The sequence below is a fragment of the Meriones unguiculatus genome, chromosome 19 (assembly GCF_030254825.1).
Source record: "Meriones unguiculatus strain TT.TT164.6M chromosome 19, Bangor_MerUng_6.1, whole genome shotgun sequence".
Lineage (NCBI taxonomy): Eukaryota > Metazoa > Chordata > Mammalia > Rodentia > Muridae > Meriones > Meriones unguiculatus.
The window spans coordinates 56,434,112-56,447,809 of record NC_083366.1 but is presented as its reverse complement, the minus strand read 5'-3'; the positions used below and the strand labels follow the sequence as shown (position 1 = coordinate 56,447,809).

The window sequence follows — 13,698 nt, the reverse complement described above, 5'->3', positions numbered from 1 at the left end:
ACCAAGGATTCTTGTCCCTTCCTTAAAGTGACTGCCATGCCTAGGGACTTGAGAGGCATCTGCAGCTTTTTCTGATCTTGTGCACACCTTATCAGTAGACTGCAGGATGTGCCAGACACAAAGACTAACACTAACCAAATCCTGCAGAGACAACAGGGTAAACACTTGCTCCCATGTTTTTGCTGCAGCAGTTATGATCACCTTTACCTGTAGCATGCTTGGATAGCATGCACTTAAGCTTGCTTAACTCAGCATTGTATTGTTCTACTGTGCATGAGTTCGTGTGTGTGTGCGCGCGCGCATATATGTGTATATGTGTGTGTGTGTGTGAAGTACCTCTATCTGAAGCTTTGTTCCTGCAGTTTCTGTCACCCACAATCTGCTATGGTCCCAAAATATTTTAGTGAAAAATTTCACAAGGAAAAATTTGTAAATTTAAAACTACATACTGCTCTCAGGAGCATGCTGAACTCTGTCCGTTCTGGAACTTGGATTATCCTTTTGTCCAGTGTATCCATGCTGTGCTTACTACCCACTACCCTTTTGGTTGTCAAGACCGCAGTAGCACAGGGTTTGTATTAAAGTAGCCTGTTTTTACTTAGCAATACTAGCGATTTGGTAGTAACCAAAGAAAAAACATGAAGTGAAAATGTGGAAGTTCCCAACTTATTAAGAAAAATTCCAATGCCAAGTTTGCTGAGGTCTGAAGAACCAGGCAGTCAGTGGATTTGTTCAGGGAAAGAAAAGCAACTGGTGCCAGTTATGTCAAGTGCTCAGTGAGGACGGGAATCACGGCGTTCACTGGGGTCCTTAGAACATCCATCTTGCATGAGGGTGCCCACTGCACAGCCTGTGGTCAGTATCCCTAACTGTGGGAGCATCACTCCTCGGGTGCCTCATCATACGCCTTTCTTTCCAGATCCTCGAGTTCGAGGGTGGTTCCTGTTGGACTCTTACCTTCCGACCTTCATCCTTACCATCACGTATCTGCTGTCAATATGGCTGGGTAACAAATACATGAAGAACAGGCCTGCTCTTTCTCTCAGGGGAATCCTCACCTTGTATAACCTTGGAATCACATTTCTCTCTGCTTACATGCTGGTGGAGGTGAGTGTCACTGCACTTCAGCTTCACTCGGCAACTGCTTGCATTTGAGAACTTGTCAGCTGTCCTTCCAGTGCCGTCAAGGTAGCGGTTAGTGCGGCACCACTCTAAGAACCGGAGAAAGTTGTTCACACGCCGACACTCTTCCCTGACCAATCTCAGAAGCCCTGGTTTCTGTGTTCCTTAGCCAAATTAAGACTAGACTCATGACTTGGCTTGAAGCGGCTTTGGAAGGTCATGTCTTACACTCTTCTCTTACATACCATATGTTCCTAATAGGAGGGTTGCTCTAGTTGAAAAGCCAAACTCCACATGCACTTATGTACAGAGGTGCGGAGTCCTACCAGCCTCTGGCATGTGCTGGCAAGCCTGAGCTGACCCTAGTCGGCTCGAGCTGCCTACCAGGCCTTCATCCTTTAGCTGCGTCCCATCCTGGAAAGCACCAACCCACAGGCAGAAGTTATGGCTGCTTTGCCAACACAACCAGGAGTTTTTGTTGTAATACCGGGAGAAATTTAAAAGTACTTAACTTGCTAAAGAGCAGAAAGGGAGAGGCAATCATTTTTAAGGAAAAACTAGCATAAAGCCATCGATAAGGGTTATAAATGGCTAGTAATGATGCAACTAGGACTTTTCTACTATTCATGAATTTTAGACAAGAGTAAATTCTTATCTTAAAATGCAGGTTTCTCACTGTGACCTTATTTTGTGCATTAGCTAATATGTATCATTTTAACAATGGGCATCAGGTACTATAAGTGACCAAAGCAAAGCACTGTTGGGTGGAGTTTGGGGAGAGGAAAACCATGTAAATAGTTTCAGTGTCTCATTACACAGGTGACCACTAAGTTTTCTGACACCAAAAGTACAGTTTTACGTTCTTTATTAAAGTATATTTAGCATGATAGGTGTGAGCTAGTCAGATAAAGCGATGGATTTAGTTTTTTTTCTTGACACAGGCTTTTTTTATGTAGCTCTGGCTATGCTGGAACCCACTGTGTAAACCAGGTTGAACTCAACAGAGATTAATATTCCTCTGCCTCCTGAATGCTGGGAATAAAGGTGTGTGTCACCATGCCAAGCTAGAATTAGTTTCTTTACATAGCTGAAGGGAAGGAGCACCTCCCTTGATCAGGAGCTAGCCTGGAAGCAGAGTCCTGTGGGGGGTCGAGCACACGACATTGCTGGCTGCAGCTGCAAGTAGCTTGGGTTAAGGTGGGAAGGAAGGGCTGAAGCCAATGGACTCGGTGAGTTTTGGAGTTACTAAGTCCATATCAGCTTAAGGTTAATCGGATTTGACAACCTTGTTTAATTTTCTTCAGTACAAAGGTTAGATTGGATGGGCTCTGGTACCCAACCCAGTTAGAGGATTATGCGTAGCCCAGGAGGCAGCTGCCTGAGGCCTGCTGCTTAATTCTGCCACACAGCTCCTTAGTGGTTAGATAGGTACAACAGGATTGACAGTCTAAAAAATCTGGCTAAAACAGGACATGTCCTGGACAAACAGAATGCCCCTGTCCACATTAAACGGTTACCCCACACTGCATTGTTAGTATAGAAATCGTACACGTAACCCTTCCGCTACAGTTTGATTCTTCAGGTGTTTTAAATATTTGTATGCAATGTGGCTTTCTCGGTATGAAAACTGCACCAGTTTACACACATACACGCACGCACACACACATCTATATGTACTTGTGGGTCCCAGGTCTCCATCCTGCCACAGGTGGACATCTGGGGATAGGGGCATAAAGCCCAGAAAGCTTCTGGGGACCTGATTCATAGTAGAGCACACTGGGAAATGTCAAGCGTTTTGGTTTTCACTGAACTCTTTTGTCCTCACAACCACATTATCTGAAGGTGGTTTTGTCAGATGTGAGGACACCAACCACATCAGACCTGTGAAGAAGAGACCAAGGTTCCAAACATCAGGATCATTAAGGCAGAAGAAAATTCTAGGCCTCTTCCTGGAAAAACCTTATATCCTAGAATTTAAAATTATTACAGCCAGAGAGCTGCTTCTCTAGAATTTTCAATGAAGAATTTAATAACTTGTTTTTCATGCCATAGGTGGAACAGAAAAGACTGAGTTAGAAACTGAATTGTAGTGATGTTTCTGCCACTCCTTAGCTGTGCAGCCCTGAGCACATCACTTACTCATCACTGGTACTCACTGTCCCTGGGGAAGGAACAAGGATGGTTCAATGATGGGCTTTTGAAAAGGCAGCCTTTTATTAGAGAAGAGCAGGGAATGTAGGTTTCAGTTATGCAAATTATTTGATTATCAAGTAGCACAGATAAAGTGAAGAAAATGTTAAGTTTCTGACCCCTTTTAATACCTCTATAATTGTAATGTACGTCCCATGAAATTATTGAAACCAGAGGTATTTTAGTGTAGTTTTCTCACATTTGTTTATACTTCTGTGTCACAGAGAAAAGCTAAATAATTCTTACTAAAGTGAATGATCTTCTTCCTTCTGGGTGATCCGAGTGGACAGAAAACTACATTAAGGGATAAATGCAGTTGGTGCTCAGCAGCGGGAGTTAACCCATTGCTGGTGCTTCGGGATGAGACCGGGTCGGACCGTGGGATGCTTCTGCCCTAACTCTGAGGGGGAGCTGGCAGCACGTGTCATGCACCCTGTCACCGTCTTGTGTTTCTGTGTCTTGGCAGCTCATCCTCTCCAGCTGGGAAGGGGGCTACAACTTGCAGTGTCAGAACCTCGACAGTGCAGGGGAAGGCGACATCCGGGTAAGCCTGAGAAGTGCTTCCACTGAAAAGGAGCAGGGTCTTCCCCTTCTACCTCCTGTCGGGATTAAAGCAAGAGATTTGGGCTCTGATGGAAAGACTTACCGAACCATGCACGTCCCTGTAATGGATGCCTCTCCCAGATATAGAGAGATCCCAGAATAGATCCCATCATACCCTCGGAACCATCTCTGCTGCCTCAGGAAATATTGAAGTGAAAACCAGCCACTTGCAGACTTTGTGTGAGGAATGCCCTTTTATGAGGGAAGGGTGTGTATTTTCTTTCCTTTCTAAAGGAGAAATGGTGGTAGGAGAAACGAGCAGCTAGTTAAAATGGCCTCCTTTGTGGAAGTAGCCGTCGAGAGAAATAAGATGGAAGCGGCAGTGCTCTCAGCGAGCCTTGTGCTGTGTTTGATTTGGAATTGTCCCTTTATGTAAACTGTAAAACAAAATTAAGTTTTAAAGGGAAGCAAGGCATATTTCCTCCGTCAAATGTTAGAAGCAAGGTAAGGTAAATGAACTCACACACACAGAAAGGAACTCAACAGAAATTACCACAGGGAGAGGATAACCACAGCGGACAGATAGCCATGGTGAGCAGCATCTTAGCAGAATTCTTTAAAAATGCATTGCTGTTGCTTATGAATAGAAATGCATTGCTGCTCTCAGACATCTGTGGGACACTGCAAGATAAAGTTTATAATAAACTAACATTGTTTGTAACTAGTACTTGAAAAAAAGAGATTTCTATTTTTCAAAGTAGTGAAAACTAAACCCACTAATCAAAGATGCAAACTGGAAATGTCACAGTTCACTTCATGGAAGGGGTCATATTTCATAGCTTTGTCTACAGAAAAGGCCTCTTCAGTCTGTGACAGCCCAGGGCACTGAGCTTGACTTTATACAGCTGCCAAAAGGGACAAAAGGGACAAGGTTCTTAGGGCCATGGCCAGTTCCAGGTTTGAGTCAGACAATGTGCTGAAAACGACTCTAGGACGTCCTGTGACCTCAGCAAAGGAATACACATTGGGGCCAGACATGGTTACAGGACCCATCTTGAAAAGAGATTAAACCTTAAGAAGAAAAAGGCTCTCACTCTTAGCTCTTAAAGTTGATACACCACCACATCATTGCAGGGAAAAAATTAAGGCAAAGAATTAAACATACATCTTATTTCCAAATACACAAGGAGGGAAAATCCAGGTAGGAAAGAAATGTGTAAGTCACAGTAAAATCAGAAGACCATTTTGCATCTTCCAAAGATACAATGCATCCCCTTGTAACAAGAGAGCATCCACTTCCGCTGTGAAACATACTGCTGGAGTCACAGCATCACTGGGCGTTCAGAGCTCTGACTGTAGAGGTCTAGTTAAGGCAACCTGGCTCTGTAAATGGTTCTGAGAAGAAGGAAGGAGGCAGCCAGCTACATTCCCAGAAGAAGGTGGCTGCTAAGAGGAGGATTGGTAAAGGGTGGCTAAAATGTGCCAGCCCTGAGACCGGGAGAGTGTTAGACACAGGGGAGAGAGAGATTCAGGTTCCACCTAGGCTGATGAGACTATTTCTGGGCTCCACGGAAGCCTCGCAGGATGCTGGTGGAGGGTGGCGGAGGATTCTGTCCTAAGGTGGGGAACCGTGGACTTGGGGGTGTGCAGGAGTAGCTTGATTGGATGCATGTTTGGGAAAGAGCCCATCCTCTGGTAGAGAGGGGTGGACTACGTGCAGTCAGAAGAGACAGGAGGGAAAGACAGCAGGTGAGCAGTGCTCTCCCGGGCCTGAAGGAAACAGTGGGAGCACAGCTGTGCTACACTGGCTCCTTTCTCCCTCCCTGAACCTGCTATAGGTAGCCAAGGTCTTGTGGTGGTACTACTTCTCCAAACTAGTGGAATTCCTGGACACGATTTTCTTTGTTCTTCGAAAGAAGACAAGCCAGATCACCTTTCTCCACGTCTATCACCACGCCTCCATGTTCAACATCTGGTGGTGCGTTTTGAACTGGATACCTTGTGGTCAAAGTAAGTAATTTGGGTGATTCTTGGTTCTGTGGACTGAGTCTCACGAGACCACTAGTGCACCTCTGGGGCCCCCAGGATGTGCTGATTAGGAGAGATGGGAACCCCTAAAGCCGTGTTCTTGTCACCACAGGAAGCCCATTTGCCAGCAGCTATTTGGTTTCTGGACTTTTACGTTGGCAAAATCTGAGCAGAACCTTAAGTTTAAAAATTTGTTTATATACCATCTACCAACTGTCATGGCAGAGAGGCACATAGAAGGCAGGACTTGCCCCTTGAGGCAACAGCCGTCACAGCCATCACCTCACTGTGACTCACAGCAATCATTTCTGTGCTATGGATTCTTCACTTCACATTCTGGAAAATTAAGGCATCTTTATGTAGCCCACCAAACCACTAGTGTTCAACTTAAAAAAAAAAAAAAAGTCGGGCACGATGGCACATACCTGTAATTTCAACACTCAGGGAGGCAGAGGCAGGTGGATCTCTGTGAGTTTGAGGCCAGCCTACTCTACAAAATGAGTCTAGGACAGCCAAGGATCTACAGAGAAACCCTGTCTCAAAAAAACCAGGATGTGGTGGTGCACACCTACAGTCCTCGCACTTGGCAGGCTGGGGTAGGAGCTGCTGCAACACGGCAAAACCCTGTCTCAAAACACATGTTCATGCCTGCCCAAATACATGCACACACATGATACATGTTATAACAAACTAGTGCGCTCGTTTATATCACATCCTTTGCATGAAGCAAGAGCTCCATGAGGTAGTGCTGAGCCTAGCCTTTCATGGTATCTTGTTTGAGTCCTACTTTACTTTCACTGTAAGCACCTGGTGGCATCACCCTGCATTGGCTTCACAGCTCTCGGGGAGTGGGGTGGGGTGCTTACTTACATAAGTATTCCTGGCTGTCAAGGTGCAAGTGGAAACTCCAGTGCAAGGAATGAAACTGCACAAAGACAGATGGCCTTCACACTTAGCTGGCAGACTCACTGTAGAAGTTTAGTGCTAAGGAAGGTGAGTGAATGTCAAAGGAGCATTGCCACAGTTGAGGAGGACTCAAAATTTACATTGCACTTTGCAGAGGTGGTCCTGTGAACATTTATACTGGATCTCCAAGATGATTACAAAACTTTTTCTTTATAGAGCTACTCAGAAAGAAACCAGATGGGCAGATAAATATCACTCATCTTGCAGTGCCGAGAGCTCCCAAAGTGTGTGTTTCCATAGAAATCCAAGCGTCATGTCACATTCTGGCCAGAATGTGCTGAGCGCTTACTGTATGAATCTTGCTGCTCCTTTTGCTTTCCAGTAACCTAGGTTATTAACGTGGGGTGAGAAATCGGGGCTAAAGAATTTAAGTCAACTCAGTAGCAGTAGGCAGTGCTCTTTAGCTCATACAGCATGGTCCACCACAGCTTTGCGTGGTCTCAAAAGGAGAAAATAGCTTACCGCTAGGCAAGCCCTGCACCACTCCTCCAGGCGCAAGAGGCTCTGTCACCAAGATTCTGCCGCCAGATTTGAGCCCACCTTTCTCTGCCTCACTGGTTAGCCACTGGAAGAATAAGGCTTTTCCAGACACGAAGCGGCTGGTTTGGTGGGCTGAGCTCCCCTCCCTGTTCACACCTCTGTCTAGGAGGTTTTACTGAAGCTCAGAGAGATAGCGCAGTTGATGCTCTATGTGAATGCTGTTGCCTGTCAGGATACAGGGAGCATCACATGAGGAGGAGGCACGAGCACCTCACTGCCTGGGAATACTAACTCACATCCTCCACTGCCATAGGCTTCTTTGGACCAACGCTGAACAGTTTCATCCACATCCTCATGTACTCCTACTATGGGCTCTCTGTGTTCCCGTCCATGCACAAGTACCTTTGGTGGAAGAAGTACCTCACGCAGGCTCAGCTGGTATGTCATCCTTCCTTTGCCTCTCCACATGGCCCACACACAATGACGGCACGGGCCTCTCAGGCCTCTCTGTGACGAGGCTGCCCGCTCATCTTTATCATGGCCTTGAAGCACCATACTCCGGCCACTATGGTATCTGTTGTGTATTCAGTTAGCTTCTAATGGAAATTTTCTTGTTTTAAAGATACATGAACACTTTTCAACCAATGCACACTTTTTAGACTAATGTACAAGTTATATAATTTTAATCAAAATAATCTTAAATAATCTTAACTGCTACTTTTCCATAAGAAAATAGACAAATTTACATACACATAATTTCAAATAAAATTTCTAGTCAGGATAGTGCATATCCGAGGCATCTTTCTTGATTTGCTCCTGTAGAAAGACTATAGCAAGACAGTAGCCATGCGTGACTGACAGAGCCCACCTGCCCGTGGGTCTGTTCTCACCTGCAGCCCTCTCTGCCTTCTAGGTGCAATTTGTACTCACCATCACGCACACGCTGAGCGCCGTGGTGAAGCCCTGCGGCTTCCCCTTTGGTTGCCTTATCTTCCAGTCCTCCTACATGATGACGTTGGTCATCCTCTTCCTAAACTTCTACATTCAGGTAGGTAAGGGGACAAACTCCCAACGCACCGAGCGTTTAAGATCCTCCTCACTCCTCCCCCTACATCCTCCTGCTCCGAGAACAACCCACCAACAGTCCAATTGGCCTTTGCGGAGTGAGAGCTTGTTCAGGAAGGCTGAGTTGTATCGTGTCTACCTGTGCATTTGCACCATACTGCCCAAATCTGACATCTGACAGCTCAACCGGCGTGACACAGAGCCAGGGAGCTCAAACGGAGAAAGGCTTGGGAACGATGGGGTTTAATAATGAGTTCAGGAAGCTTCCATCGCTGCTCTGAGGCTCGGAGGCAGCCTTCATGTGGGAAAATTCCTTTAAGGCAAACCAGTGTGGAAAGGGCATGCTGGCTCGCTCTTTGTCAACTGACATTTTCTTTTCAATTAACAATTTAAATGAGAGAGGCCTTCACACTGACTGTTATATAAGAGTCCATGCAGGCTGTGCTAGCAAAGGTCTCAGGTGCTTGTAGATTTTAAATTGCTGGGCCAGAGAAATGGAAAGGCTGCTTAAAAAAAAAAAAAAAAAAAAGTAATTTATATTCAAACAGTGCTTTTGGAATTCTGTTTGAATGTATTTTCTTGTCCAGACAATTGCTCTCTTTAGTTTTTGCTCCGTAGTGGTTTTATGGGAAGAACCACTGTGGAGACTGGACCTTGACAGCCTTTCAGACTTTACATTTCTGAAGTGAGTGCACTGGCTGGCCTTTTTGCCTCTTGCAGCAAAGTAGTTTCCTCTGAGGATGTCTAAAGAAAGAACCGTCAGTGGAACCAAACAGAGCCAAACATGCACACCAGAGCGCGCCGGGAATGGCAGTGCGGCCCGGCCAAGTAGAGTAGCTACAAAGCCTGTCTCCACTTTACCCACTCCAGCCCTGGCCCTTGTTAACGCCATCATTGCCACTTAAGAAGTGGAAATGCTGTTAGCCAGCAGCAAGGAGGTGGAGACAGGAAGATCAAAAGTTCATGGTGACTGGGGGTTACAGAGCAGGTTGGGTTCCATCAGAATGACAGAGAGACACACAAGCTGGGGTAGAGTTTTGCGGCAGGTGACATAATTAACATGCATCAGACCCTCCTGCTATCCCCAGCACTAAAAAGAACATTTAAAGTCCTGCCCAAATCAGGAGATGTAATTAAATTGCAATCTCAGAATTAAAAAAAAAAAACTCCTTTTATCTTGAGTTTTAAAGTTATATTTTTCAAATGGACAACTAATGTAAGCTTCTTTGGATGCTAAGCAAATTCTGATGTAACACAGATAAGGTGAAAGAGCCTTTACAGACATTCATGTATTTGTCTTGGTTCTTACCTGAGGTTTGTAGCCAGGTACAAAGCCGGAGTGGGGAGGAATTCGAGACAGGGTTTCCCTGTGTAGCTCTGGCTGTCCTGGAACTCACTCTGTAGACCAGACTGGCCTTGAACTCACAGAGATCCACCTGCCTCTGCCTCCTAAATGCTGGGATTACAGGCATGTGCCACCACTGCCTAGCTCAAACATAAATTCCTATTAGAAGGTCTCGTGCCAAGGAAAATTATGCAGTGCTTTAAACTACATGCTATGCCAGAGGCTAGAGACAAGGCCTTATTAAAATGTCTTGCTTCTTTTTCTCCTTTCTACACTCTGACAGACATACCGAAAAAAACCAGTGAAAAAAGAGATGCAAGAGCACCCTGCAGAGAAAGAAGTGAAGAATGGTTTCCCCAAAGCCCATTTCACTGCAGCTAACGGCATGATGAACAAGAAGACACAGTAAAATGAAGTGACAGGAAAGCATAAACACTGCGGCAGCCTAACAGATGAGCTTGTTTTAAAGCAAAGACTGAATTGAAAGTTGTATGTTTTAGCATAAACTAATTCCTTTTGAGTTTGTAAATCATTTGTACCCAGAATGTATTATAATGTATTGCTATTAGGTTACTCTATTAACTGAAGCAGTGCCGACCTCTACAAACCTCAGAACAGGTGCACAGTCCTTCTCTCCTGAGCTCTTCGTAAGGCCTTATTCACGCAGAAAACCAGGAGAAACGGGCTTTGTTTTTTTGTGGCAAGTCTTCAGAGTTAATTTTCTTTAGATGAAATATGTAAAAATGTTAATTATATTGTGAACGTCAGGGTCTGTTCTAGTCCATGTCAAGCAATAACTGTGAGTGCATATATTGCTCAGTCCACTGTTCCTCACGGCATCAGCCCCAGGAAGCATGGAAATGGGATCCTTAACAAGACAGAATCTAGAAAAACCCCTCCCTCTCTCAGGCCAACAGTCTCATCTGCTACATTTTTAACCACCTCTGACTCGAAACTTAGTGACGTGGTGACAAAATTCATTAATGGTCAACATAGTTTGAGGATTAGTCATTCCATGAAGGAACAGCTTCTTGAGGTGGGTGTAGTGGCACGATCAGTGATCCCAGTATTTGGGTGTCGAGACAGCCTGGGGGTACACAGGCACAAGACCCTGTCTCAACCAGAACTTTTTGCCAAATTGTCATAACTCAGGGACTTTGGACAGGAGCTCTCTGTTTCAATTGGCTTCTTTACTCATCCCTTTCTGTCTACCTCCTGTGTTAGTCTGTATTGGTGGAGTCACCCTCTCCATTTCAAAAACTAGTGTCTCCATATACCTGCCTGCCTTTTCTGAACAGAGGCTGGAGTCCAATTGCAGTTCTCCTTGCCACAGAAATGCAACTGGAATACTGACAGATCATAATCAACAGAGCCCCAGGGCAAAAGAGACATCGCTTTGTCAACGGTTGCTTCTGAGCCTGCTCATGAGTACTATCCCAAGTAGTTGCCATCAATCTTCATAAGTTGAATTTCAGGAAAGAGAAAAGGATGTAGCTATTTGGAAAGATTCCGTGGGCTGGGAATAAGCCATAATGATAATGTGTCGGATGCAAATAGCACATGCTCTTTCTGCTCAGAACTGTGGCCTCCACTGAGAAGCTAGTACAAAGGCAGACCAAGGCACTGGACTGCTTCCCTCTCCCCAACCTGATGGACCACCACTGTAAACTGTACGAAGCATGAAAAGGTACATTTCCCCAACTTTTCATAAAACACGACTCACCAACTTTGGCTGTTTTCCTCCATTTTAGCAAATAGGTTGTTGGTTCATGGCACTGACATCCAGTGCATGGCACCAGGTAGGCTTTCCTCAAGTGCCAACAGTGGTGCCTGCCCACCCCTCTCTCCCCTTTCTGGGCAAGCTCCCATTTTAACTCTTCACCGTTAAAAAAATTACACTGACTTTTAAAACTCGTAAGTGTGCCGCCCCTCTCGCTGGTGTGTCCTGAGCCATCCCCACTGTTATCGCGTTGAACAGACTTTGTCTGGCAACCACCTACTCTTCAGTGTATTTTAAATGATTTTCTCAGACTGATCTGCTCCCAGGTGCTTTATTACCACCATCTCTCGTGACTTTAGACTCGTTGCTGTACTTCTCTTTCCCGAGAATTCATTTGAAGGGTCAGCTTTGAGTACGCTTGTTCTTCTATGACAAGACCAAAGGAACAAACTCCTTGATGAAACGGAAGGTCAGTTTTAGTTCTCAAACATGATCCAAGATCTGTTACTAAAATGAATTCTGAGACCCAAGAGGCACCAACTTACTCTTGCTGCCAGTGAGAGGCACTAAAGTCTCACTGTGCATCACCTTCCGTGTGGGACATCTTCATGGCATCACCCCTGCGCAGCACAGAGGGCATCGTCACTATGGCAGATCAACAATGGCAGCTCAAAGTACCAGCCGGCTTTAAACCTACTAGAGCAAAGCTCAGTGCAACACCAAGCCTTAAACCACACAAGGGTTAACACAACAGGCAGAGCTATGACACCCGAGCTGCACAACTGTGATCTGGTAAATATTTTAACCCATTTATTCTTAGTGTCAATTTCTAAAACAGAAGCTTAAGAAATTTCTATCTCTATAATCTGATTTTTTTGAAAGGTGTGTTTTCCCAAGTAAATTCCCTTTTATTCATGAGAACGCAAGTACTTGGCTACTATAAAACCTTAATTTCCACAACTTTTAAAATAAAATGGAATATTTGCTGAATGTAATTAAGCATAGAAAATGTCAACCCATCAGAGTTATATTTATACATATTGGTGGATAAGTTCCTGTCTTCCCACATTAGAGAATTATTTTTTTACAAAATGGGCAGAATAGCATTTTTATATGTTAGAGACCATTCTACTCTAGTCCTTCTGAACATTCCTGTGTCATTTAAGAATGTCAGCAGAGGTCCCTCCTTTGGAAATTGAGAACTTTTTGTTTTCCTTTGAAAGTACTGCATCTGAAGAACACAGCATCATGACTGGGGTGGACAGGGAGGCAGAAGCCATTTTTCATTTAGATAAAAAGCACTCTTTGTGATTGTTGTATAATAAATTGATTTTTATGCTAAAACATGTTGCAATTTTTCTTATTGGGCGCAAAGAAACTAAAATGTGAACCTGTGTGGTATTCCAAGTCCTATTATTCAGGGATTATTTTTACAAATAAATTGATATTTTAGTGAGTAATCTTAGATTCTTAATTCATTTCAACAAGCAGCGGGATGTTGATGTAACATCGTTAATGCAGCATTTGTAACCCAGTTAAACTATCCAAGAAGTTGGTCACTCACGAGGAAAATTTGATAGCAATCAGATAAGCAAGGCTGTAACTACTAGAAACTATATAATGTAACAGTATTCTATGCTGCACTGTATAGACAGCAGTATAGTAACTATACCCTACCATGCTACACTATACAACTGGGGCACATATGGCATTGGCTACCAAAACCCTGGGCACCTGGAGTGCCCTGAGAAGAAGTGGCCACTTCCTCCACCTGGCGCTGAAGGAGGGCCACAGTCTTGTGTTCTTCAGCACAGAGGCTACATTCTCCACCAGGATGAAGATCACAAGGCAGCAGCAGGAAAGAAGGCTCAAAGTCTGACCAGTCGCTTACATTCGAAGTAGAGATGGATTGGGCAATAGAGTTAGGAAGGCAGGGTGGGCGTGGGGGTACAGAAGGAACTTGGAGGGAGTGAGGACTAGAGTTTAGTGGGAGGGTGAACAACGTAAAGAGCCTCCTTTCCCTTCCTTATTTTAAGCTGTGTGTGGGATCATATCACTAAAACTGTCTTAAAAATAAATGGCTAGGAAGGGTGACATATTCCTACAATTCCAGTACAGAGAAAGCCGAGGCAGGAGGATTTCTCTGAGTTAAAGCCACTATAGGAAACAATAGGTTGGTTCCTGGAGATTTTGGTTGTCTCAAAAACTATGATATAATATACCCAGTGTTTCTATGAGA

At 44.6% G+C, this 13,698-nt stretch overlaps 1 protein-coding gene across 1 annotated transcript in view; it reads left to right on the top strand.

Annotated features, from left to right (window-relative positions):
• Positions 1-12,803, top strand: part of Elovl2 (ELOVL fatty acid elongase 2) — a 40,232-nt gene extending 27,429 nt beyond the window's left edge. Inside the window, exons 3-8 of the mRNA XM_060373001.1 lie at positions 920-1,107; positions 3,779-3,856; positions 5,694-5,865; positions 7,643-7,767; positions 8,243-8,377; positions 10,023-12,803. Coding sequence (XP_060228984.1) covers positions 920-1,107; positions 3,779-3,856; positions 5,694-5,865; positions 7,643-7,767; positions 8,243-8,377; positions 10,023-10,148 — 824 coding nt within the window. The 3' untranslated portion in view covers positions 10,149-12,803. The remainder of the gene's footprint in view (positions 1-919; positions 1,108-3,778; positions 3,857-5,693; positions 5,866-7,642; positions 7,768-8,242; positions 8,378-10,022) is intronic.
• The last annotated feature ends 895 nt before the right edge of the window (positions 12,804-13,698 follow it).